A 25,940-nucleotide genomic window follows, 5' to 3' on the forward strand; every position below is an offset into this window, starting at 1 on the left:
CAATATAGCAGGGTGGCGGGGAACAGGTGAGGAAATGGCGGGAAACGGTAGCGTGTTCATAAAACGCCATCAACTAATGGAAACTTAGCATCGAGCTAGCACAAGTCGTAGATGATGATCAGATGAACACGGACCACACTAGGGAAGCCGTCGGTGATGAATTCATCAATCCCAAACGGTTGAATACTAGCAAGCGTTTGCCCACAACACACACGGCCTATTCCATCACAAATAGGTCGGATGGATCAACTGTATGCCACATATCGTACATTGTCAAAAAGTAATGCGGTAAACCTTCTTTAACATGTGTTAAAAAATAAAAACAAGGACCTCAAGGTTAAATTAGCTGAGGGAATGAGGCATTTCGGTCATTTGACCGAAATGATCCATCCCATCACCTAATTTAACATCGACACAACTTCCCATCCAGTCACCCATCTGATGGCTGCTCCAGCCTGAGCACACTTAACTTGATAGTTTTCTTACATGAGCTACTGGTGGAACAGCTAGTCCTTGTTGATAGGAATGCATCTTCACATCCTTATGGTGTATCCGAATGATCACCCGTCCCACAATGGCCAATAGATGTTGTGTAGACAGAGCATATCACATACGTCTTATTAGAAGCAATCGTCTGCGTTATTATTGGTCTTCGCACACATTTCTGATTACAGACCTGTTTGCCGCGTATCACACACATCTTGTTATATTGAACCGTTTCCGTTCTCTTGCCTAATCACAAACAGTTCATCCGAGTGAACCATATGCTGTATATCGCACACACCTTCATCTGGCTGCCCGTTTCTTTTGTGTTGCCTAATCACAAACAGTTCATGCGAGTGAACCGTATGTCGTGTATCGCACACGCCTTCATCTGGCTGCCCGTTTCTTTTGTTCCTCCTCATCGCAAACAGTTAATTGAACTGAACCGTATTCCGTTCATCGCACATGCAACTAAAACTTGAACCATGTTTGATGCATCCGTCATCGCAAAAGATTTAGACATTTTTGACGGTTTTCATACACCACTGTTTGCAATTATGGCATCACACACAGTTTCTCGAAGGGTCTCTGATTGTAGTGTCGCGTTAGCAGCATCCTGCAGTAGTGATAGCATTAAACCATTCGATCCGATCGGTCCCTTACGGAATAGCGCATAAACTGGGGTTTAAGCTTCTGTCACTCTCGCAACCCATCATCTAATTGCTACTCCACAATGCATTCCCTTAGGCCCTAATATGGTGAAGTGTCATGTAGTCGACGTTCACATGACACCACTAAGGGAATCACAACATACATACTATCAAAATATCGAACACATATCAAACTCACATGATTACTTGCAACATGATTTCTCCCGTGACCTCAAGAACAAAAGTAACTCCTCACAAATAATAATCATGCTCATGATCAGAGGTGTATTAAATAGCATAATGGATCTGAACATATAATCTTCCACCAAATAAACCATGTAGTAATAAACTACAAGATGTAATCAACAGTACTAGTCACCCACAAGCACCAATTTATAGTTCCGGTAACAAGATTGAACACAAGAGATGAACTAGGGTTTGAGATGAGATGGTGCTGTTGAAGATGTTGATGGAGATTGCCCTCCCCAAGATGGGAGAGTTGTTGGTGATGATGATGACGATGATTTCCCCCTCCGGGAGGGAAGTTCCCCCAGCTGAATTGCTCCGCCGGAGGGCAAATGTGCTCCTGCCCAAGTTCCGCCTTGAGACGGCGGCGCTCCGTCCCAAAAGTCATCCTTCTTATTTTTTCAGGGTCAAAATGACCTATATACCAGAAAATGGGCACCCGAGGTGGGCCTGGGTGAGCACAACCCACCAGGGCGCGCCTGGGCTCCCTGGCGCGCCCAGGTGGGTTGTGCCCACCTGGTGGGCCCCCTCTGGTTGTTATTTGCTCCAATATTCCTTAAATATTCTATACAAAATCTTCGTGAAGTTTCATCTTTTTTGTAGTTGTGCAGAATAGGTAGCTTGTGTAGCTATTCCAGGTCCAGATTTCTAGCTGCCGGAATCCTCCCTCTTTGAGTGTACCTTGCAAATTATGAGAGAAAAGGCATTAGAATTACTCCAAAAAGCATTATTATGGATAAAACATCATAAACAATAGTAAGAAAACATGATGCAAAATGGACGTATCAATATCCAGCCCATATATTGGGCGGATATGAGGAGGAACAGATGTGCCTTAGTGTGTCCGCCACATCGGATCCATACATGACCCCCACCCCGCAAATTTCATCAAATCTCCCCTGACTTTGAACGACCCTTTTTCTGTCATTCTTCCTCATCTGCGCAGACCCTTGCTGACCCACAAGTATAGGGGATAAATTGTCGCTCTTTTTGATAAGTAAGAGTGTCGAACCCAACGAGGTGCAGAAGGAATGACAAGTGGTTTTCAGCAAGGTAATGTCTGCAAATGCTGAAATTGTAAGTAACAGAGTAGTTTGATAGCAAGATAATTTGTAACGAGCAAGTAATGATAGTAGTAACAATAGTGCAGCAAGATAGCCCAATTGTTTTGAGGAAAAGGACAGGCCAAAACGGTCTCTTATAGTAAGCAAAGCGTTCTTGAGGGTACACGGGAATTTCATCTAGTCAGTTTCATCACGTTGGTTCGATTTGTGTTCCCTACTTTGATAATTTGATATGTTGGTGGATCGGTGCTTAGGTGCTGTTCTTACTTGAACAAACCTCCTACTTATAATTAACCCTCTCACAAGCATCCGCAACTATGAGAAAGTTATTAAGAATAAATTCTAACCATAGCATTAAACTTTTGGATCCAATCAGTCCCTTACGGAATAGCGCATAAACTAGGGTTTATGCTTCTGTCACTCTCGCAACCCATCATCTAATAACTACTCCACAATGCATTCCCTTAGGCCCAAATATGGTGAAGTGTCATGTAGTCGACGTTCACATGACACCACTAAGGGAATCACAAGATACATACTATCAAAATATCGAACACATATCAAGTTCACATGATCACTTGCAACATGATTTCTCCCGTGACCTCAAGAACAAAAGTAACTACTCACAAATGATAATAATGCTCAAGATCAGAGGGGTATTAAATAGCATATTGGATCTAAACATATAATCTTCCACCAAATAAAACATATAGTAATCAACTACAAGATGTAATCAACACTAGTAGTCACCCACAAGCAACAATCTATAGTTCCCGTACAAAGATTGAACACAAGACATGAACTAGGGTTTCAGAGGAGATGGTGCTGTTGAAGATGTTGATGGAGATTGCCCTCCCCAAGATGGGAGAGTTGTTGGTGATGATGATGATGATGATTTCCCCCTTCGGGAGGGAAGTTCCCCCCCGGCGGAATGGCTCCGCCGGAGGTAAAAAGTGCTCCTGCCCAAGTTCCGCCTTGAGACAGCGGCGCTGTGTACCGAAAGTCCTCTCCTTATTTTTTTCTAGGTCAAAATGACTTATATACCAGAATATGGGCATTGGAGGTGGGCCTGGGTGAGCACAACCCACCATGGCGCCCCTGGGCTCCCTAGCGCGCCCAGGTGTGTTGTGCGCACCTGGTGGGCCCCGTCTGGTATTTATTTGCTCCAACATTCTTAAAATATTCCATAAAAAAACTCTGTAAAGTTTCAGCTTATTTGGAGTTGTGCATAATAGGTGGCCTGACGTAGCTTTTCGAGCACTACAAGAAATATGTCAACTTATGAGCACTACTATTGGTCACTGAATGGTCATAGTTTTCCTTTTGTGACCTTTTTGTGACCAAAAACAAATGGTCAAAAGCTGGCCCTCATAAACTGGAATTAACGACCTTTCTTCTGGAATAGTCGTAGACGTTTATGACCAAAAAAAAGGTCATAGATTTAACGACCAATTATTTTGGTCACTAGCAATCCGCCCACACCACGTCAGATCCACCGTGGCAAGCTGACGTGACAGAATTACGACCAAACGAAAAGTTCGTAAAATAGAATCAGCCCGGTCCATTTCGGCCGTCTTCATGGGCCAAGCCCAATAATTCAGCCCATTTATTTTTTTCTCTTTGTTTTGCTCATCTGCATGGGCCTGGCCCAATAATTTGGCCTTTATTTTCTGGGAATGGAGCCTTTTTCTGATGATTTTTTTAAAAGTCCGCTATTGTTTTGGGCGACAACCTTTTTAGTCTAGTTCTAATTTGGGCCTTGGCCTTTTTATTTTCTTGGATGCAACCTTTTACCAACTTTTTTTTACAGTCAACTCTTTTTTTAGGCCCAAGCCTTTTTAGTCAAATTCTTGTTTGGGCCTCGGCCTTTTTGCAGTCCAACCAATTTAGAGCCCAATTAATCCAAATAATATTCTGTGATCCAAACAAAACTCAAATAATTCAGAAAATGCATAACTACACAGCTTCAGAACTGCACATAGCCATCACAAGTTCACTGGTTCCAAAATGAGCCATCACAAGTTCACTGGTTCAACAACAAGTGCTCCCAAGTTCACAAGTGCTCCCAGGTTCACAAGATCCCAGGTTCACAAGTGCTCCCAGGTTCACTTGCAAAGTGCAAAATGCAACAAACTGCATAAGTTCACGACCTACTACGATATAACTTCCCAGCCTTCAAACTACGACAAACTGCATCAGATCACAGGTTCAAAGACAAACTGCACAGCCATCAAACTACCTTAGCTCCAAAGAGAGCCATCAAGTGGGCTAACTTCTCTTCCTGCTCTTGAGACTTCTTGCGCAGCAGCTCAAGTTCCTTGTCGCGTGCAGCTTCAGCTTCTTCCGCCTTCATCTTGATTGCCGCCAATTCTTCTTGCATCACTTCAGCTTGAAGCTCAGACCTCTCTAGCTTCTGCTCAAGGTCACGAACATGAGCAGCCACTTCAGCAGTTGCTTTGCCGGAGTTGTTCCTAGATGACTGGAGCCCAACATTCCTGAGGAATGTGCTTTGCTTGACTTCGGTCTTGAGCACTTCTTCGACAATTTCAACAGCAGACTTTGGCTCTTCACCTTCTGGTACCGGCGCGTCCTTCATTTTTTCCATCTCAAGCTAGCATATGGAGGAAAATGATAGGCATTAGTGGGAGATCTATTTCACATTTTGCAAACCAAACCAAGCAAGAGAAACCAAACCAACACACCAATGGATTATTTGAAGTAACCAAACCAGCACACAAAATCTATACATTATTTTACTCAAACTCAAACAGAAGAAGATGATGACTAGTAACTTGACAGCATTATTTGACTAGTAACTTATGTGACCTGGAGACATGCGATTGGAGCAATATGATCGCTTCATTAAGCCTACAATGGTGGTTCTATATAAGATGGCTTCCCGAGTGAGCCGATCATCAAACTAACATTCAGATCAAATTTCATCATATCATAAAAAATGCAACAAATAGCTACAACAAGTTCTGATATCTTTGTTGAACTATCAAACATCATCAAAGCATGGAACATAGCGTGTGTTCTTGAGTGGCTCCGAATCAAACAACATCAAATCATCAAAGCATCAAACAGCATAAAAGCTGGCTGTGAATCAAACAAGGCATGGACAAAGCATGGAGTGACTTACTATAGCAGTCTTGACTGGCTCCGAAAACCCGTGCTTCTTGCTGTTGTGGGTGGCCTTAAACAAGTCGATCGCAGACAGCTCCTCACCCTTACGCTCTTCTTTCTGAAATGTTTTTCAACAAAAATCAAAATGTTATTCAGCAAGAATCAGAAATGTTATTCAACGAGGATCAAACGGTAAGGTCTCTAGAGAAAAGTTCTCACAGTGGCAAAAATGTGTGCTGTGTAGTGCCTGGAACTAGCTCTCTGATTGTACACGACTTTTTCTCGATTCATCTTGTTCGACACACAGGTTTCCTACAAAAAAGCATACTGTCAGCATGATCTAGCACTAGCATATCATGTGCAGAACATAAAGCATCAAACAAAGCAGAGACAAACCTTGTGTCTTGGGGTAGACCACATCTCCACCAGAGCTTGCCATTCACCATCCGTCAGATCTGGAACCGGAGACTTAATGCTGACTTTGTTTGCGGCTACGGTGTCAAAATACTTCTTCTTGATCTGATGGCGTATGTTCTTTGAATGTTTCTGCAGAATATCTTTGCACGCGGTCTTGATGGTGTCCGAGTCCGTGTTCATCTCAAAATTTGCCTACCAAGACAGCAAACAAGGTAGGAACAATAGTAGTGATCATGCATAGGTGTAACAGAAAATAGATAGCACATTAACTATGAAACAAGTAGCTTACAGCAACTTTCCCAATGTAGTTCTCCAATAGACTAGCATTTTTTGTATAGCTTGAAGTGATGAAGAACCGGAAGATGGCTTCTTGCAACGAGTCCACACTCAGAAGCAAGCTTTGCTGCCTGCAGAGGCTTCTCTAGACGCTTCATCCCTTCGGCAATTTGGATAGGCACCTTGCTACCAAGCGACTTGGTGATTCTCTCTAGCCCTTTGCCCTTTCTAAGTCTAGTCTTGGTAGTCATTGCATCTGAAAATGAAATTGAACTCATAAATTAGAATAGAAATCGACAAATGCAGGAATCGACAAAAGCATACATGATCATTCCATTTGGAAAATGCACTAGTAAAAGATAGCATTGCAAAGGTCAACTTGCCTGATTGAAGCAAAAGCTGCTGTTCTTCTTCATTGATGACAGCATTCCTGTCAATAGAAGGTGCATCAGGGCTGAGGTCTGTGTGGACAGTGCCTGCTTCATCAATGCAGATAGTTCCTCCTTCATCTAGGCAGACAGTGCCACTTCCATCCATGCTGAGAGTGGTTCCTTCATCCATGGGCGGCAACTCATCACCCATTTGCACCGAGGCCTCAGAGTCCACGCGCAGCAGACTTTCCTGATGGTCTGTCGCAGTCGCCATCTTTGCTTTCTGCCTTGTGACTCTATCATGGGCAGGTTCATCAGGTTCCAGGATCCTATTTTTTGTCCTAGAGCTAGGGCCATCACCCTTCCTGGAGGCATTGCAGCAGATGTTTCTGAGCTCTTCTTCTTCTTGCTGACTGTCTTCTTAACACCAGGCCTCTTCGTCCTAGATTCCTTCAGTGCCTTGTATAAACAGCACGGAAAAAGCATTAGATCACAAGAGAAATATGTGAGCACAAGGAAACACATAGCATAAAAGAACCCCAACCCTCCAAGCAAGACAGAGTTTGCACCTTAACAGTTTTGTTCACTACAACATCATCCACTTCCTCTCCATCAATAACTTCATCCTCCTTAGGATTGTACTCTGGGTCATCATTGATAACTCCACTACCTTCTTGAACGTCATCACTTCTACCTTCTTGTACACCATTTGTTTTCCTAAGCATCGACGCTATTGCACCGATGCCAAGGGACTGGAACATCCGATTGTTCCTCATGATATTTCTAGCCCTAACCTTCTCGTACTTGGTGAGAGGCTCTTCTTTGCATGATAAAGGAAACGTAACTATTAGGTGAATGTTTGGAATGCATGGACAGACAACCAAACATATCTTCTGATATTTTATTATCATTTAATCCTAGTTATTCAGGTAAGGAAGACTAACAGCACACATGCACAATTAAGCCAGCTTATTCAGATTGCAGTAATACATTTCACTTAGCATATTAAGACACAGATTTTATGAAACTAACAGTATAACCACAAGGAGCAAGTTGCATACCAACGGTTGGCCTCATGTTTGACCTTGTCCTCCTTGCAATGGATGATCTTGAGGTGGTTGGAACGTTTCTATAATAGCTTGCAAAATAAAATAAACAAGAATGAGATATAACAGGGACAAAGTAGAATGATGCACTTGTATCAATAAAGGAAAGCACTTGAACCAGCATGCACACACAGGTGTAGCAATGCATCAGTAATAATACATGTGAAGCAAACTTGCTGGATCAACAATATAGGGATGTAGTTAAATTAATTAAGCAACCATGTAATTGCACTAAACAAGCATGCATGTACACAGGAAGGATATGAAGCATGCCTTAAAATCTTGACTACATAAAGCAGGGGGTAGCAATGTACATAACTCAACTAAGTTAATTGGTGTCATTACATAAAAGTAGCACAAAGTAACAAACTAACACAGCCAGATAATCAATAGAATAAAGCTCAGAGAAATGGCAGATGGACTTAATCATTTAGTAATGAACACCATGAATTAATTAGACCAATCCAGAGAGCATATATCACACCTACATTAACTACTCTAGTAGTGCAGTGAGCAGGAAGCTTTCTATATGAACACCAGAGTCCCATAGGAAGCAATGAGAGATCAACACTGCCACTAACCAATTTAGCAAACCCAGGAACATAGCTATGGAACTAGATCATCCATATGTAAACCAAAGCATGGCAGGATCTCACAGGATAGATAACAAACATGAATGGGAACCTACAAGCCCTAGATAGCATGGGAACAACAACTACAGAGCTTTAGATTTAGTGGTGACCATAATCAAGAACAAATAACAGGATTGGCAGCAGAGGGAGAGGGAGATGGAGATGGACAATAACCTGCTTTTCTGGTGGTGCGTCGTGGTAGCCGTGCTTGAGCTCCTCCTCCTGATGCTGCTCAATGACCTGCAGGACAAACAAGGCCATGGATGAGCTGCCATAGGGCATCCACATGACAACGCAAAACATTAAGCAACAATCTAGAATAATATCAAGCCACAGGCCATGTCAGAGTCATTGACAGGGATGCACAATCAAATAGAGCATACAAAATCTAGAATAAAGAACCACCTCCCCACAAAACCCTAACCCCATGAATCCAACCCCATACAAATCAGATTACTCATCATAATCAATGTGCAGCAGCACATTCTCATCAGAATGGAACAGAAAAAAGAATTATGGACATTCTCATAGGCATGAATGATTTGCTATATCAACCCATATAGACCAACAACAATTGCAAGTAAGTGGCTTTGTGTAGGCTAACCCTTGAGAACATGCGCATACTCTTAACAACAATTGAAATCATGCATAGGGAGGCAATTTAGAACATGCACTCAGACCCCCATGAAACCAATGAACCCTAACCCCATGAACTCCATGAACCATAGGGAGATCATCCCCATGAATCCCCATCGATCCTACCCCATGAACCAGAGAGCAACGTATACCCTAACCCTAATCCCATGAATCCTAACCCTAACCCGCGTCGATCCATCCCCATGAACCCTAGGAGAACCCATGAGGGGGATCTACCGAACCCTAGAAGATCTAAACATCGAGGGGAGATGGATCGAGGAGAGCAACATACCTGCCGTCGTCGATCGTCGATGATGTAGATGATGTAGTCGCCGTCGTCGATGTAGCCACCATCGTCGATGTAGTCGCCGTCGTCGACGTAGTCGTAGCCGGGGTGGTCGATGTAGCCATAGATGTCATCGACGTAGCCGCCGTCGTGGAGGGGAGAGGGGAGGGGGGATTCGTCGTCGGGGAGGCGCGGAGTAGGGGAGGGGCGGCGGGGCGGCGCAGAGCAGGGGAGGGGCGGCGCGGAGCAGGGGAGGGGTGGCTAGGGTTGTGGGGTGGCTAGGGTTGTGGGGATTCGTCGGGAAGAGGCGGAGCAGAGGACGGGCGGCGGGGCGGCGCGGAGCAGGGGAGGGAGTGGTTGTCGGCGGGGCGGCGCGGAGCAGGGGAGGGAGGGAGAAGCTAGGGTTCGTCGGGGAGAGGGGAGGGGAATGGGGAAATTTTGGGAGGGGAGGGGAGGGGATCCCGCGTGTTAGTGGGAGAGGGAGTGGTGGGACCCGCCTGGTAGTGGGAGAGAAGTGGTGGGAAATTTTGGTGGGGTGGGAGGGAAAATTTGGTGCTAGGAGGGAAATTTTGGTGGGGTGGGAGGGAAATTTTCACCAGTTTTTACAGGTTTGGAGGCAGAAAAAATCAGGTTTTTTTTGTAAACTTTGTAGAAACCATGGTTAAAATCATAGCGAATAGCTCAAGAAAACACCGGTATTGCAAGATTAGCATTTTTGCTAGTTGGTAGGCCACATTTGATGATGTTACGCGAAGGTCTCCCTTTTTTTGATTTTTTTTGAACTTTTTACGATGTTTTCAAAAACCGGCCGATTTCATTGCGGCGGCCGTCCGTGGCTAGGGTTTGAGTCATGCCAATCTGTTGTCGATTCTTTGATGAAATGCCTACCTGTGAAGCTAAAAATGATTTTCGGCAAAAATAACAGGCAAGCTATGGAGGACCCGCAGTTCAAATTCCAGCCGGTTCCAGCTGAATCGGCCGAAGGTGGTCTGAATGGCCGGGAGTAGCTACGAGGGTCGGAAATGCATGCTTTTTGGCGACCGTCCATAAAACAGGGTCTACTTTGAGATAGACATGGAATGGCGCCATTTGGGGTGACCCTCCTTATAGCCGCTTCACGAAAAACGCATGTCTTTAGCATTCAAAAAATGAAAAACGGTTTTTTTGTTAAACAAGTTGGAACCTCGCTTTGGCAACATTGTTTGCCATCACAAGACGGAGGCATGCACCAAATTTGGGCATATTATCAAAAACTATTCAACGGATGCGGCCATATCATTGCTAGTTTGGCTTGAAAGCCATGAATCTTCGTTCATGGTAGGTCGTTTTTGAGAACACTTTTTCAAGAAAACACCGGTATTGCAAGTTTAGTATTTTTGCTAGTTGGTAGGCCACATTTGATGATGTTACACGAAGGTCTCCCATTTTTTTGATTTGTTTTGAATTTTTTACGATGTTTTAAAAAACCGGCCGATTTCGTCGCGTCGGCCGTCCGTGGCTAGGGTTTGAGTCGTGCCAATCTGTTGTCGATTCTTTGATGAAATGCCTACCTGTGAAGCTAAAAATGATTTTTGGCAAAAATAACGGGCAAGCTATGGAGGACCTGCAGTTCAAATTCCAGCTGGTTCCAGCTGAATCGGCCGAAGGTGGTCAGAATGGCCGGGAGTAGCTACGAGGGTCGGAAATGCATGCTTTTTGGCGACCGTCCGTAAAACAGGGTCTACTTTGAGATAGACATGGAATGGCGCCGTTTGGGGTGACCCTCCTTGTAGCCGCTTCACGAAAAACGCATGTCTTTAGCATTCAAAGAATGAAAAACGATTTTTTGTTAAACAAGTTGGAACCTCGCTTTGGCAACATTGTTTGCCATCACAAGACGGAGGCATGCGCCAAATTTTGGCATATTATGAAAAACTATTCAACGAATACGGCCATATCATTGCTAGTTTGGCTTGAAAGCCATGAATCTTCATTCATGGTAGGTCGTTTTTGAGAACACTTTTTCAAGAAAACACCGGTATTGCAAGTTTAGTATTTTTGCTAGTTGGTAGGCCACATTTGATGATGTTACACGGAGGTCTCCCATTTTTTTGATTTTTTTGATTTTTTTACGATGTTTTCAAAAACCGGCCGATTTCGTCGCGGCGGCCGTCCATGGCTAGGGTTTGTGTCATGTTTTTAGCATTCAAAAAATGAAACTTATATTGTTTCATACATGAGCATGCACAAAAACCCATAATTTTATCTTTCATCCATGAGCATGCATAAAAAATTTCAATTCCTATCAATTACCAAACTGAATATTCATAATTAAGAAATTGACATGTTTAGATGGCACTGTCATACAGCATCCATGAGCATGCACAAAATTAAACCTGACATACTTAACATTGACATGTTCAGATTACACTAACAAGCTTAAACCTAACATGCTTAACATTGCCACTTCATTTCTTAACATCTTCACTCCTCCTTCTTCTCCTTCATCAACTTGATGCGCTCAGAGTGGCGAATCCCAACGCGGATGTACTCCTCTACCATAATTGGCATGGTCCTGTAGCCAAGCTGTGGGATTGCAGGCGCCACCACCATCACGAGGTCATTGTCAGGCACCACCATTGCGAGGTCATCATTAGGCACCACAATCGCGAGGTCATCGTCAGCCACCACCATAGCAGGGTCGTCGTCCGCCACCACCATAGCAGGGTCGTCGTCAGCCACCACCATAGCAAGGTCGTCATCCGCAACCAACATAGCAGGGTCGTCGTTAGCCAGAATAGGCTGCTCCTCGGCATCCCCGCTCTGCTCCTCGTCATCCCCACTCCGCTCCTCGTCATCCCTGCTGCTGCTCCCATTGCCTGGCCAAATGCAACAAAGTGTGAACATGGTGTTGTCGTCATGCAGGTAGAGGAAGCCAAAAGGACAGGAAGAAGAGAGGCAGAGAGCTTACTGGCATCGTCGTCGTGATGGTAGTACATGCGGCACATGGTGTTGTCGAACATCTTCACGGTGAACATGGCGTCACCGTCGTAGCGGAAGACAAGGAAGTGCCTGAGCTGTAGCTCATGGGCGCGGGCGAACTGCTCCCAGCCGGGCCCTAGGTACATGTGGCCTTCACCATCGAACACCACCAACACGTCCCACAGCCTGCGAAGCCCGCTGCCGGCCTCCCGCAGCTTCACTTTGTGGGGCTCATGGCCGGCGAGCATCTTCGCAAACTTGTCAGGTAGCCTCTGCAGCGAGGGTCAAGCAGTGGTTAATTGTACCAATCAAGCACTAGACAACATAGTGATGATAAAGAAATGAGTGATGATAAATATACCTGCCTACTGCAAGATTTCTCAATTACGATCTCGAAGAACTCGAAACCTTCCAAGCCAGCCATCTCACTTCTGTGAAAAGCAGCATTGTAAATTAAACAACAAGTTACCATAAACAGGACTGGACATAAATAGGAAACAAGCGCTTCAAAAAAGTAGAATATCAACATTTCAGGTAACCACAACAAGAATAACAACAGCAACAGCAACATCAAAATATTGTTTCTGAACATTGGCATCAAATCAATACAAACACTGAATTAACATGCACAAATATACTACAATCAATATATAACAGCCAACATTTCAATCCATGGACACCAAATGACAGAAAAGGAGTTAAGGCACATGTTCAGAAACCATCAAATTTGGACAGATATGTTCATAAGTGGAGATATATATACAGTTTACTTCAGAAACCATCAAATTTGGACAGATATGTTCATAAGTTGAGATATATGGACAGCAACCATCAAATTTCTAACATCTCCAGTTTACTTCAGAAACTGAACCACACAAATCATCGAAAGAAACAGAAAACAATCTCAATGTTCGGTCACACTACACAAATATTCAATCTCAATCTCAATGGCAAAACAATTTGCTACTATAAAAGGACCATATCTGCCCATGTCTACTCTAAAAGGCATATCTGCCCATATCTATAAATGAACATATCTATATCTATAAATGAACATATCTGCCCATATCAAATATCTATAAATGGGCAGACATGTAGATATGGCAGATATCTACATATCTAATCCAACATATGGGCAGATATCTGCATGAACATATCTATATCTATAAATGAACATATATGAACATATCTGCCCCTTTGCATATCTATAAATGAACCATATGGGAAGATATGAGTCTGATCTTACTAGTGTCAGAGCCAAGTTGGATATTTACTACATGTGTTTGCCAAGGCCTCAATTTGGAATACTACTATAAATGGCAATGGCCTCAATTTGCTACTACTCTATCTTAGCAAAAACAAGGACATTTCTGATGGCGAAAACATCAACAACACTCTGTTTTCTTCTTCTACTCATTCCATATTTTGCTAGCACCAAAAACATCAACATCAACAGGGCCTCAATAGTAGATAAGAAACCTAATCTATCTACTTTAACTAATTTGAACCATATCATATTTTGCTACTAAGTTAAGAGGAAGGATTCAAATCATATTTTGCTAGGTCAGTCAGCTTAGTTGTGGGCTTTCAAATTATCTAACCCAAATTTCCAAACGAACCCTAATCCAAGGCCAGAACAACACCACCCCACCCACTCCCCCTCCATTCGAATCAAACCCTAAGAGAATCTAATCCCTAATCCATTCAAACCCTAATCGAATCCAGTAAACAGCAGCAGAAAACCCTAACCTATCAGAAGAGGAAGGAGTTGCGAGAGAGGAAGGCAGCGGATTCAAACCTCCAGCGGTCGGTGGCGGCGGTGGCAGAGAGGAAGGAGATGAGCTGCGGCGGCGGCGACGACGACAGAGAGGAAGGAGTTGCGGGAGAGGAAGGAAAAGAATGGGGAAATGAGAGGAGGAGGGTCCACTTGTCAGTTGCGGGAGAGGAGGGTCCACTTGTTTGAGAGACAACCACTCTCTCCAACACACGTAGTTTCGTTCGGGTACATAACCAACAGTCTCTTCCTAGCTCAGTGGTAGTGAACATGTTGAAACAAGCCCTCGGTCGTGGGTTCGAGCCCCCGCTGGCGCATATTTTTTGGCCGTGCGCATATTTTTTGGTAGCTTGGGTAGAGTAGAAAAATGGCCCACTTGTCAGCGAGTGGGTCGAGTGGCCCACTTGTCAGCGAGGTGTGTGTTTGATATTTGACTAGTTTGATGAGTTTAAAAGAGATGGCATAGAGGAGAAGACCAGTAGCCTCTTCCTAGCCCACTGGTAGAAACACAGTGAAATGAGCGCACGGTCGTGGGTTCGAGTCCCCACTCGCGCATATTTTTTTGCTCACAGCTGTCTGATGGAGCGCGCCCATGTTCAGTTGAAGCAAAATTCAGTTAAAGCAACATCTTCAGTTCTGACCAAAACAGCTCTGAAAACTACATGATCAAACCCAAAACTGAATTTTGGTGATCAAAGCAACATCTTCAGTTCAAAATAACTTAAGGATCACATCATTTTGTAAACTTTTACATGACAACCAAAACTACATGATCACCAAAACTACTCAGTTCAAAAAATTAGCATTTTACACCATAACATCTTCAGTTCAGAAAAACAGCTCTAAAAACAACATCTTCAGTTCACCAAAAAAACAACATTTTGCATCTTCAGTTCACCAAAACAACATCTTCATTTTGCATTGTATCTTCCATCACCAAAACTTCATGATCACCAAAACTACATCATTTTGCATTGTATCTTCAACCATCATCTTCCATCACTACACAGTCTCATGCATTTTGGTACCGGGAGAGATTTGTAGTACAAACATTACATCAGGATCACATCAACAACAACTACCAAGGAGACAAAATAGCATTAGATCACCAAGGAGACCAAATTTACCTTCGCTACTCATCGTCGTCGATACGAAAACAAGGAACTCTATGCCCACTCCTATTTTCCTCATCATCACTACAATATTGCAGTATAGTATGATCAGTCCTGTTTTCCTCATCCTCGCTCTCATGTCCATCCGCTACCACCTTTCTTCTTTTCTTGATGCCTTCAACTGTTGCAGCATCAATGATCACACGTTCCCGGTCCCTTCGCACTCTGCTTTGCACCGGAACTTCCATAGAGTCATCATCATCTTGCAATGGAACTTCCGTAGAGTCATCATCTTGGTATGTTAGTCCACCATCACCGGGGCCCTTTTCCACTTCAGTTTTAGTCACACTCCACAAGTGTCTGTGCTCAAAGTTTTGCACAACTCGCCATTTTCCGTGCAAAAGAGTGTCTGGCAGATAAAACACCATTGTTGCTTGTGTTGTTAGAATAAAGGGATCACTCTTATACCAGCACCTTGCAGTGTTGATGCTTTTGAAGTGGCCATCATATTTGACAAAAGAGTCTCTCTTCTTCTTGCTACCAAGCTCAAACCAGTCACAGCGAAATAAGACAACCGAGCGATGGATGCCTCCACTAGAGTTGTACTGCAACTCTACGATGCTTCTCAACTGACCATAGAAGTCAATGATCTCACGATCATGTGACCCCTCAGTGACGATTCCACTATTCTGTGTCTTCCTTTTTTCCTCGCGGTCAACGGTGTGGTACCGGACAGCGTCAGCAATGCATGCTGAATACACTCTCACTCGCTTATCCGGTAAGCATGCCAAAGCAAATAGATCATCACTGACCTTCTTCTCCTCATGCAACTTTCCAATCTGCACAAATAAACCATTTAGCAAACAATGGTATTTAACAATTGGTGAATAACACAGAAAACATCAAACATGTGGCTAAAGATCTCACATGATTCTTAAACCAATTAGCAAACCCCTTGGCAACCCTTTTATCAACATTGATCTTGCTTTCTTCCTGATTTAACTCTTCCTTGCATTTCCTGCAATGCAAACAAAACATGTGAATTAAAACATTAGGCTGGTGCCAACCCAAGCAAAAAAAATATAATGAGTGCACAAGATATAACGTACTCGATATATGGTAGAACCTCGGCGCAATTGCTGAGCACATACCAAACCATCTTGTCATACTCATCACCAGCCTCCAAGTATTGTGAGGCTCCAAGAAAGTTCACACCATGGTTGAAAACAGAGACATCACCACTTTGCGAATCAAACCGCTCTCTATTTCTGCCCGGTCGGTTCCATCTTGTTTCCACATCGCCAAAGTATCTAGAGCAAAAAGTCAAGCACTCGTCAACGACATATGCTTCAGCAATAGAACCTTCAGGTCTTGCCGTGTTTCGCACATAACGCTTACAAGTAAGCAGCCTTCTTTTGATTGGGTACATCCAACCGTATTGCACAGGGCCTCTAAGCATTGCCTCTTCTGGTAAGTGCACTGCCAAATGGACCATCACGGAGAAGAAAGCTGGAGGGAAAATCTTCTCGAGCTTGCAAAGAATAATTGGGATTTCTTTTTCAAGTCTTTCCAGGACAGTTAACTTGAGTGTTTTGCAACACAGTTCTCTAAAGAAATTTCCCAGCTCAGCAACCGCTTCATATATATCCTTGTCCATGATTCCTTGGAGGCCCGCCGGTAAAATCCTTTGGAGGAGGATGTGACAATCATGGGTTTTCAGTACTGAAAGCTTGAATCCATCAGAAGTAACACACTTTGCTAGGTTAGCAGCATAACCATCTGGAAATTTCACCGCTCTTAGGAATTCACAGAATGCAAGCTTTTGTTCTTTACTCATTGTATACCATGCTCGTGGCATTTCAAATGAATCTTCATCTTCATTGTGCTGTAGATGCAAATCTTCTCTTATGCCCATGTCCTCCAAATCAAGCCTAGAACTAACCGTGTCCTTTGTCTTCCCTTCAATGTTCAGAAACGTCCCTAGCAGATTCTCGCATATGTTTTTCTCAATGTGCATTACATCGAGATTATGCCTTAATTTCAGATCAGCCCAGTATGGCAGGTCCCACAAACAAGACCTCAGGTCCCAACATTGACCTTCCTCACGCTTTCTTTTCTTCGCAAGCTTTCCTGGTCTCACATCTTTCACCTTTTCAAGTTGCTGCTCCAGCTCTTCTTTAGTGAATTCAGCTGGCTTGTCACGGGTTTCATTCTTACCATTAAAATCTTTGCTTCTTCGCCAGCGATGGTTTCGGGGAAGAAAGCGGCGGTGCCCAATATAGCAGATCTTGCTCCTTATTCTCTTTGAGCAAGGGTCTTTGTCACAATGGACACAGGCCTTATAACCCGCTGTGATCCTCCCAGACAGAGTGTGCAGAGCCGAGAAATCATGGATGGACCATATGATTGCAGCACGTAGATTGAACTTTTCTTCTGGACTCAAGGCATCGTATGTAGGTACACCAGTCCAGAGCTGGAGCAGTTCTGCTACGAGGGGCTCCATAAAGACATCAAAATCCTTTCCTGGAGACTCTGGACCCGGGATAAGCAATGACATCATGAAGTTGGACTGATCCATGCATGCCCATGGTGGCAAGTTGTACGGCACCACAAAAACTGGCCACATGCAATAATACGTGGTAATGTTCCCAAACGGATTAAACCCATCTGTGGCAATGCCAAGTTTTATGTTCCTTGGATCTGCAGCAAAATCTAAATGTATACGGTCAAACTCTTTCCATGCCTCTCCGTCCGCTGGATGGCTCAGCTCATTGTCCACAGGTTGCCGCTTCAGCTGGTGCCACTGTACCTCACGTGATGATTTCTTCGAGATGAACATCCGCTGCAGCCTTGGTATCAACGGAAAGTGCCTCAGTACCTTCTCCGGTATTGACTTCTTCCCATCAGCATCTTTCCACCTAGAGGCATTGCATTTTGGACAGTTGTCATGCTTTGCTAAATCCTTCCGAAACAAGACGCAGTTATTTGGGCACACATGTATTGACACATAACCTAACCCCAGCCTGCGGATTATGCTCAATGCTTCATCATAAGATCTGGGAACACAACTATCAGGGAATTGCAAGCTCAAAAGGCGGAGTATTGCGTTGAATGCAGCATTGCTAATCCGGTAGAAAGACTTGATGTGGAGTAACTTCACGGTGAAGGTAAATCTTGAAAATTTACCCCCTTCATGAGCTGCGCGCTTCGCCTCCTCTAACACCTCAACAAACAACGACTTCTGTCCATCAGCACGATCTTCAGCATCGTACAAATCCTTTAATAGGTCAGGAATCCTATCATCTTCATGCCCATCCTCTTCCTCCAAACCAGCATTATCTCGCAAAACCTTTTCCATGAAATCAATGCCAACATCACCACCTCCCATCATATGAGGGGCCTGTGTATCAGCTTCAAAATGTTGAGGTTGTCCGTCTAAAGGTTCTCCATGATATATCCATCTATCATATGTGCTGGACATCCCATTAAGAAGCAGATGATCTTCCACTCTTCCTTGAGCCATTCTTGGACGGTTGAGGCATTCACAGCATGGGCAAAGAATGTGAGCATCGTTGGCAAAATTTGCCCGAACAAATGCCATGAAATCATTAACTCCTTTCATATGTTCTTCCGAAAACTTTCTAACTCCTTTTCTAATCCAGCTTCCGTCCATCTGCCAAAGACAACAAATTGTTGCAACTTAGCAAATCAATCTAAGTGCATCAAGATTAATTAATGAAAATGGATGGCAGTAATCGCAGCTAAAAATCCAGAAAATTTTATATGCTAATTGCCTAACCACAACATTGAAACAAACCAAACTATAAATCAAACCAACACTAAAATTGGCATGAATTAATGTTGCAGAGAAGGCTAATTCAAATTAAACCAAACCAAGATTTAGAAGGATCATGTTTCTGGGAAGACCAAGCTAGCTAGCTCCTAACAAATACTATGTTGTTTCTATCAATTACAATTACTATGATCCTAACAATCTGTAGACAAACAATTGAAGAACAACTGAGGCCATCTAGCTCAAATTCCCCCCAAATCTTAACCTAACAAGGCCTGAAGAATTATTAACAAACAAGCTGAAGAACTCCTAACAGTACATCAAGAAAATTCATCTATGCAATATCTACCAAACAAGCAAGCTATCTCCTAACTGCTAACAGTGCATCAACAAAATTCATCTATGCTGAAGAACATCTGACTGAAATCCATCTCCCACTGAAATCCATGCTCGGGTGAGGTGAGGGGGGAAGAGGTGACGGGTGCATACCGGGAGGTGTGCTTGCGGTGGCGGCGAGTCCCCCATGCTCGACGAGCCTCTCCGTGCGTGGGCGAGGACGCCGTTCCTGCCCCCGCCCCCACCACCGTCGGTCGCCCATGCCCCTGCTGGTCGCTTCGCATCCATGCCCTGCCTCGCCTCCGCCCCCTGCTGGTTACCTCCGCTGCCGGCCCCGCCCCCACCTCCACCCCGCCCCCTGCTGGTTGCTTCGGCCGCGAGGCCGTGGGCGACGTCACCTGCGGCGAGGTCGTGGGCAAGGCGAGCGGCCCCTGCTGGTTGCTTCGGCCGCCGGCCCCGCCCTCGTCCGCCCCTGCTAGTTGCTTCCGCCCGCCACCCGCCGCCCGCTGCCCACCGACCCCGCCCCTGCTGGTTTCTTCCGCCGCCGCCCACCGCCACCTGGTCGGAAGACCTAGAAAAACGCTAAGTGTTGCTCTGTTCGATGCCACCCGCCGCCACCTGGTCGGAAGGTCCCACTTGTCACTGATACGAGAGAGCCGTGGTTTTATATACTATATAGAAAACTACCCACACATTAGCAACAATCCCTCTCTATCCCAGCGGTACAGAACGAGCGAACCCAGCGCCAGGTCGTGGGTTCGAGTCCCCGCTAGCGCACATTTTTTAGGGAATTAAACGCTCGCTCACCCACCTGTCAAATGGGTCCCACCTGTCAGTGTTGCTCTGTTCGATGCCACCTGGTCGGAAGGTCCCACTTGTCAATGATACGAGAGAGCCATAGTTTTATATAATGTATAGATAAATTCCCATACATGAGCAACTGTCCCTCTCTAGGCCAGCGGTAGCAAGCGAGCGATGCAAGCGCGAGGTTGTGGGTTCGAGTCCCACCTCGCGCATATTTTTTGGGCGAATTAAGCGCTCGGCCCCACCTGTCAAATGGGTCCTGCCTGTCAGTGTGTGCCCCGTCTGTCTGTTGAATATTAACATTTAAGAAAAAATGACACCTAGACAGTGACACATAAGCGAGGTTGCTGAGGTGGCTGCCTAATCATCCTAATTCATTCAAACTCAAGCGTACTGACCATTTTTTATTGGTCTTTATCAGCTAGGCGTGAGGCAGTGGACAGTGCTTCCCGCTTTACGACCATTTCCTCTAATGAAATTCCGACCTTTCTGACAAGAATGGTCGTTATGGGTTAGGGTTTGGAGACCCCCGAACAACTTTTGACCAATTGGTCTAAAATGGTCATAAATTTATGACCAATTCTTCTAGGGTCACTAACAGAAGGTCACAAGTTGACATATTTCTTGTAGTGGAGGTCCAGATTTCCAGCTGCCTGAATTCTCCCTCTTTGTGTGTACCTTGCATATTATGAGAGAAAAAGCATTAGAATTACTCCAAAAAGCATTATTATGCATAAAAACATCATAAATAACAGTAGGAAAACATGATGCAAAATGGACGTATCAACTCCCCCAATCTTAGACCTCGCTTGTCCTCAAGCGAAAACCGAAATCGAAAAACATGTCCACATGCTTAGAGAGAGAGGTGTCGATAAAAACAAAATACGGATATAGAAGCATCATGTAGATTATTATGACAGCAACAAATTTAAACATTAGACTTTTATCATAGACTCCCCATGAATAAGTGACATTTCATCACACAATTGAAGTATAAAGCATAAACTCTATTAGAAACCAACAAACTATGTTCTCAGTCAACTTTGCAACTACAATTCATCATCTTTTTAGGAAGGGTCATGTACCGAAGCCTTTAGGCAAGTCCACATACTCAACTATCATATAGTCTTCTATGATTGCTGACACTCACCGCATACACATGAGCAAAACATTTCAACCGGACACACAGAAAGATGGGGGCTTATAGTTTCGCCTCCCAACGTATTCACCTCAAGGGTGATGTCAACAATAATAACTTATGCCACCCATATTCAACTGGACATATGTGCCTAGATCCTTCCTCACCACATGATGCTTGCCAAAGAAGAAAATAAAAAGGAATAGAGAGAAGAAACTTTGAGTCTTGCATAAAAGTAAATACATAAAAGTAAAAGATAGGCCCTTCGCAGAGGGAAGCAGAGGTTGCCATGCGCTTATTTGTTTGTATGCTCAACCCCTTAGTGAAAAATAAACTCACGTTGTATTGCCCCTTGTGATGGCAACCTTTATTATGCAGTTTGTCGCTTTTATTCTTCACCATCACAAGTTCGTACAACGCTCAATTTTCTCTTACACTAAATGATCTCACACTTTTAGAAGCAATTTTTATTGCCTTATTGCACCGATGACAACTTACTTGAGGGATCTTGCTCAATCCCTAGGTAGGTATGGTGGACGCTTGAAAATAAGATTTGGGTTTAAGGGTTTTTGGATGCACAAGTAGTATCTCTACTTAGTGCGGAATTTTGGCTAGCAAAGATAGGGGCAAGCACCACATGTTGAAGGATCTATGACAATATGACTTCTATGTGAATATGAACAAATATAAATCATTACGTTGTCTTCCTTGTCCAACGTCAACAATTTTGGCATATAATATTTTGATGGGGGCTCACAATCACAAACCATTTCTAGGATAGTGTATTTATATGTGAATCTTCTCTTCCCTTTTTAATTCTTTCATGAGTTGCATCATTGACCAATGCTATGTGGTGTCATCACTTACCATAAGATTAGCATATGATCTTTTTAATTTATTTCCTTTATTTTTATTGCAACATGAAAGTAAAGAAAGCAAAAACTCAAACTAAACTTTATCATATATCTCGCACACGATTACAATGATAGATCACTAAGCAAACTCTTGAAAAGAAAGGATTGAACTAAACTTTTATTCATCTAAAGCAAAAGATCGAACTAAAATAAGAAAAGGCAAAAGATAGTGGGGATGATACGATACCGGGGCACCTCCCCCAAGCTTGGAGGAAGCCAAGGGGAGTGCCCATACCCGATACTCAATTTTCTTTTGGTGATGAAGAAGATGGTGGTGGTGAAGTCTTGTCCTCGGGTTTCCATGGCAGGGATTCACCATTATAAGAGGAGGAGTGAGTCTCATGGGTCCTGTAACTGGCATCCAAACTCATACCTTTAAACCTTGCCTTATATTCAAAGACTTGGTTTTGGAGATCATAGATCTGGCTTTGGAGGAAGTTGGTTCGCTTGTTGAAGGTGAAGATGATGTCTTTCATGGACTTGCCATCCACCTTGAGATCATGGGTGTAGTCCGCGATCATGAGGTGATTGGCATTGAGTCCACGTTCCACTGTTCCCTTGCACCGGAAGACCTCCTACTCCATAGCTTCAAGCCTGGCCTCCATGGTTCCCGTCCCCTTGGGACCTTGCACATTGCAGATGTGCAGCACCCTCTCATGCATCCGGATAGCCTGAGGGTGCTGCATCACCTTCCGCAGATATGGGTTGATGACGTTCTCGAAGAACTTGTCCTTGGAGGAGCGTGAAGCGGCCATGGTAGATTGGATCTGTCAGAAAACAACAAGGAAAGAAAACAGAAGATTTCTCCGTGATACGGTGGTTAGTGGTTTCAGGGGGTATATAAAGTTTTTTTATCTTGGGAAACAAGCAAACGGGAGAAAAACGGAGTCCGGAAGGTGCCCCAGGTGGGCACAACTCACCTGGGCGCCTGGCAAGCCAGGCGCGCCCTGGTATCTTGTGCCCACCAGGGTACGTTTCCCGGTTGTTTCTTATTTTCCTAATTTTTGTTATATTCCAAAACTGACAAAAAATATTTTTGCGGATTTTTCGGAGTTTGTGTACTTACCGTATTGTTGGAAATATGCCCTAGAGGCAATAATAAATTGGTTATTATTATATTTCTTGTTCATGATAATCGTTTATTATCCATGCTAGAATTGTATTGATAGGAAACTCAGATACATGTGTGGATACATAGACAACACCATGTCCCTACTAAGCCTCTAGTTGACTAGCTCGTTGATCAATAGATGGTTACGGTTTCCTGACCATGGACATTGGATGTCGTTGATAACGGGATCACATCATTGGGAGAATGATGTGATGGACAAGACCCAATCCTAAGCATAGCACAAGATCGTGTAGTTCGTTTGCTAGAGCTTTTCTAATGTCAAGTATCTTTTCCTTTGACCATGAGATTGTGCAGCTCCCGGATATCGTAGGAATGCTTTGGATGTACCAAACATCACAACGTAACTGGGTGGCTATAAAGGTGCACTACAGGTATCTCCGAAAGTGTCTGTTGGGTTGGCACGAATCGAGACTGGGATTTGTCACTCCGTGTAAATGGAGAGGTATCTCTGGGCCCACTCGGTAGGACATCCTCATTATGTGCACAATGTGACCAAGGAGTTGATCACGGGATGATGTGTTACGGAACGAGTAAAGAGACTTGCCGGTAACGAGATTGAACAAGGTATCGGGATACCGACGATCGAATCTCGGGCAAGTAACATACCGGTAGACAAAGGGAATTGTATACGGGATTGATTGAATCCCAGACATCGTGGTTCATCCGATGAGATCATCGTGGAACATGTGGGAGACAACATGGGTATCCAGATCCCGCTGTTGGTTATTGGCCGGAGAACGTCTCGGTCATGTCTGCATGGTTCCTGAACCCGTAGGGTCTACACACTTAAGGTTCGATGACGCTAGGGTTATAGGGAATAGATATACATGGTTACCGAATGTTGTTCGGAGTCCCGGATGATATCCCGGACGTCACGAGGAAATCCAGAATGGTCCGGAGGTAAAGATTTATATATGGGAAGTCCTGTTTTGGTCACCGGAAAAGTTTCGGGTGCTATCGGTAACGTACCGGGACAAGGTGGGGCCACCGGCCCCAGAGGGCTGCGTGGGCCAAGTGTGGGAAGGGACCAGCCCCTAGGTGGGCTGGTGCGCCTCCCAAAAGGGGCCCAGGGCGCAGGAAGGGGGGAAGGGGAAACCCTAGGCTCAGATGGGCCTAAGGCCCACCTAGTGGTGCGCCCCCTCTCTCCCCCCCTTGGCCGCCCCCCAAGTCCCATCTAGGGCTGGCCGCACCCCTTTGGGGGGGAACCCTAGATGGGGGCGCAACCCCTCCCCCTCCCCTATAAATAGTGGGTTTTTTGGGGCTGCCATATACATGAGACTTCCTCTCTCTTGGCACAGCCCTACCCCTCTCCCTCCTCCTCCTCTCCCACGGTGCTTGGCGAAGCCCTGCAGGATTGCCACGCTCCTCCATCACCACCACGCCATCGTGCTGCTGCTGGACGGAGTCTTCCCCAACCTCTCCCTCTCTCCTTGCTGGATCAAGGCGTGGGAGACGTCACCGGGCTGCACGTGTGTTGAACGCGGAGGCGCCGTGGTTCGGCGCTTAGATCGGAATCAACCGCGATCTGAATCGCTACGAGTACGACTCCTTCATCTGCGTTCTTGCAACGCTTCCGCATCGCGATCTACAAGGGTATGTAGATGCACTCCCCTTCCCCTCGTTGCTAGATTACTCCATAGATTGATCTTGGTGATGCGTAGAAAATTTTGAATTTCTGCTACGTAACCCAACAGTGGTATCAGAGCTAGGTCTATGCGTAGTTTCTATGCACGAGTAGAACCCAAAGTAGTTGTGGGCGTCGATTTTGTCAATTTACTTGCCGTTACTAGTCTTATCTTGATTCGGCGGCATCATGGGATGAAGCGGCCCGGACCGACCTTACACGTACACTTACGTGAGACAGGTTCCACCGACTGACATGCACTAGTTGCATAAGGTGGCTAGCGGGTGTCTGTCTCTCCCACTTTAGTCGGATCGGATTCGATGAAAAGGGTCCTTATGAAGGGTAAATAGAAATTGGCATATCACGTTGTGGCTTTTGCATAGGTAAGAAACGTTCTTGCTAGAATCCCATAGCAGCCACGTAAAACATGCAACAACAATTAGAGGACGTCTAACTTGTTTTTGCAGGGTATGCTATGTGATGTGATATGGCCAAAAGGATGTGATGAATGATATATGTGATGTATGAGATTGATCATGTTCTTGTAATAGGAATCACGACTTGCATGTCGATTAGTTTGACAACCGGCAGGAGCCATAGGAGTTGTCTTAATTTATTGTATGACCTGCGTGTCAATGAAAACGCCATGTAATTACTTTACTTTATTGCTAACCGTTAGCCATAGTAGTAGAAGTAATAGTTGGCGAGACAACTTCATGAAGACACGATGATGGAGATCATGATGATGGAGATCATGGTGTCATGCCGGTGACAAAGGTGATCATGCCACGCCTCGAAGATGGAGATCAAAAGGCGCAAGATGATATTGGCCATATCATGTCACTTTATGATTTGCATGTGATGTTTATCATGTTTACATCTTATTTGCTTAGAACGACGGTAGCATAAATAAGATGATCCCTCACTAAAATTTCAAGAGACATGTTCCCCCTAACTATGCACCGTTGCGAAGGTTCGTTGTTTCGAAGCACCACGTGATGATCGGGTGTGATAGATTCTAACGTTCGAATACAACGGGTGTTGACGAGCCTAGCATGT

General features: G+C 44.5%; 2 protein-coding genes across 2 annotated transcripts; both read right to left on the reverse strand.

Moving 5' to 3' along the window:
- Positions 1-11,581: 11,581 nt before the first annotated feature.
- Positions 11,582-14,315, reverse strand: LOC120965203 (uncharacterized). Its single transcript, XM_040390566.2, has 4 exons — positions 14,053-14,315; positions 12,616-12,685; positions 12,244-12,526; positions 11,582-12,151 (listed from the first exon to the last, which is right to left on the reverse strand). The coding sequence occupies exons 1-4, from the start codon at positions 14,298-14,300 to the stop codon at positions 11,757-11,759; spliced, it is 996 nt and encodes a 331-aa protein (XP_040246500.2). The 5' UTR covers positions 14,301-14,315; the 3' UTR covers positions 11,582-11,756.
- An 845-nt stretch (positions 14,316-15,160) lies between these two features.
- On the reverse strand, positions 15,161-18,813 carry LOC109774043 (uncharacterized). The gene is made up of 3 exons (XM_020332763.3): positions 16,250-18,813; positions 16,068-16,158; positions 15,161-15,979 (listed from the first exon to the last, which is right to left on the reverse strand). Exons 1-3 carry the CDS (start codon positions 18,811-18,813, stop codon positions 15,161-15,163), a joined length of 3,474 nt encoding a protein of 1,157 aa, XP_020188352.3.
- Between the last annotated feature and the right edge of the window lie 7,127 nt (positions 18,814-25,940).

Source organism: Aegilops tauschii, chromosome 5 (genome assembly GCF_002575655.3).
Source record: "Aegilops tauschii subsp. strangulata cultivar AL8/78 chromosome 5, Aet v6.0, whole genome shotgun sequence".
NCBI lineage: Eukaryota > Viridiplantae > Streptophyta > Magnoliopsida > Poales > Poaceae > Aegilops > Aegilops tauschii.

Bases quoted from the DNA above. Each gene is read 5' to 3' on its own strand.
- LOC120965203 (XM_040390566.2), bottom strand. From the start codon at position 14,300: ATGTTCACTACCACTGAGCTAGGAAGAGACTGTTGGTTATGTACCCGA. The intron at 12,686-14,052 runs GTTTGAATCCGC...TGCTTTTCACAG, and splicing joins GCCGCCACCGACCGCTGGAG to AAGTGAGATGGCTGGCTTGG. The intron at 12,527-12,615 runs GTATATTTATCA...CCCTCGCTGCAG, and splicing joins AGAAATCTTGCAGTAGGCAG to AGGCTACCTGACAAGTTTGC.
- LOC109774043 (XM_020332763.3), bottom strand. From the start codon at position 18,813: ATGGACGGAAGCTGGATTAGAAAAGGAGTTAGAAAGTTTTCGGAAGAA. The intron at 16,159-16,249 runs GTACGTTATATC...TTTGCATTGCAG, and splicing joins GAGGTTCTACCATATATCGA to GAAATGCAAGGAAGAGTTAA. The intron at 15,980-16,067 runs GTGAGATCTTTA...TTATTTGTGCAG, and splicing joins CTAATTGGTTTAAGAATCAT to ATTGGAAAGTTGCATGAGGA.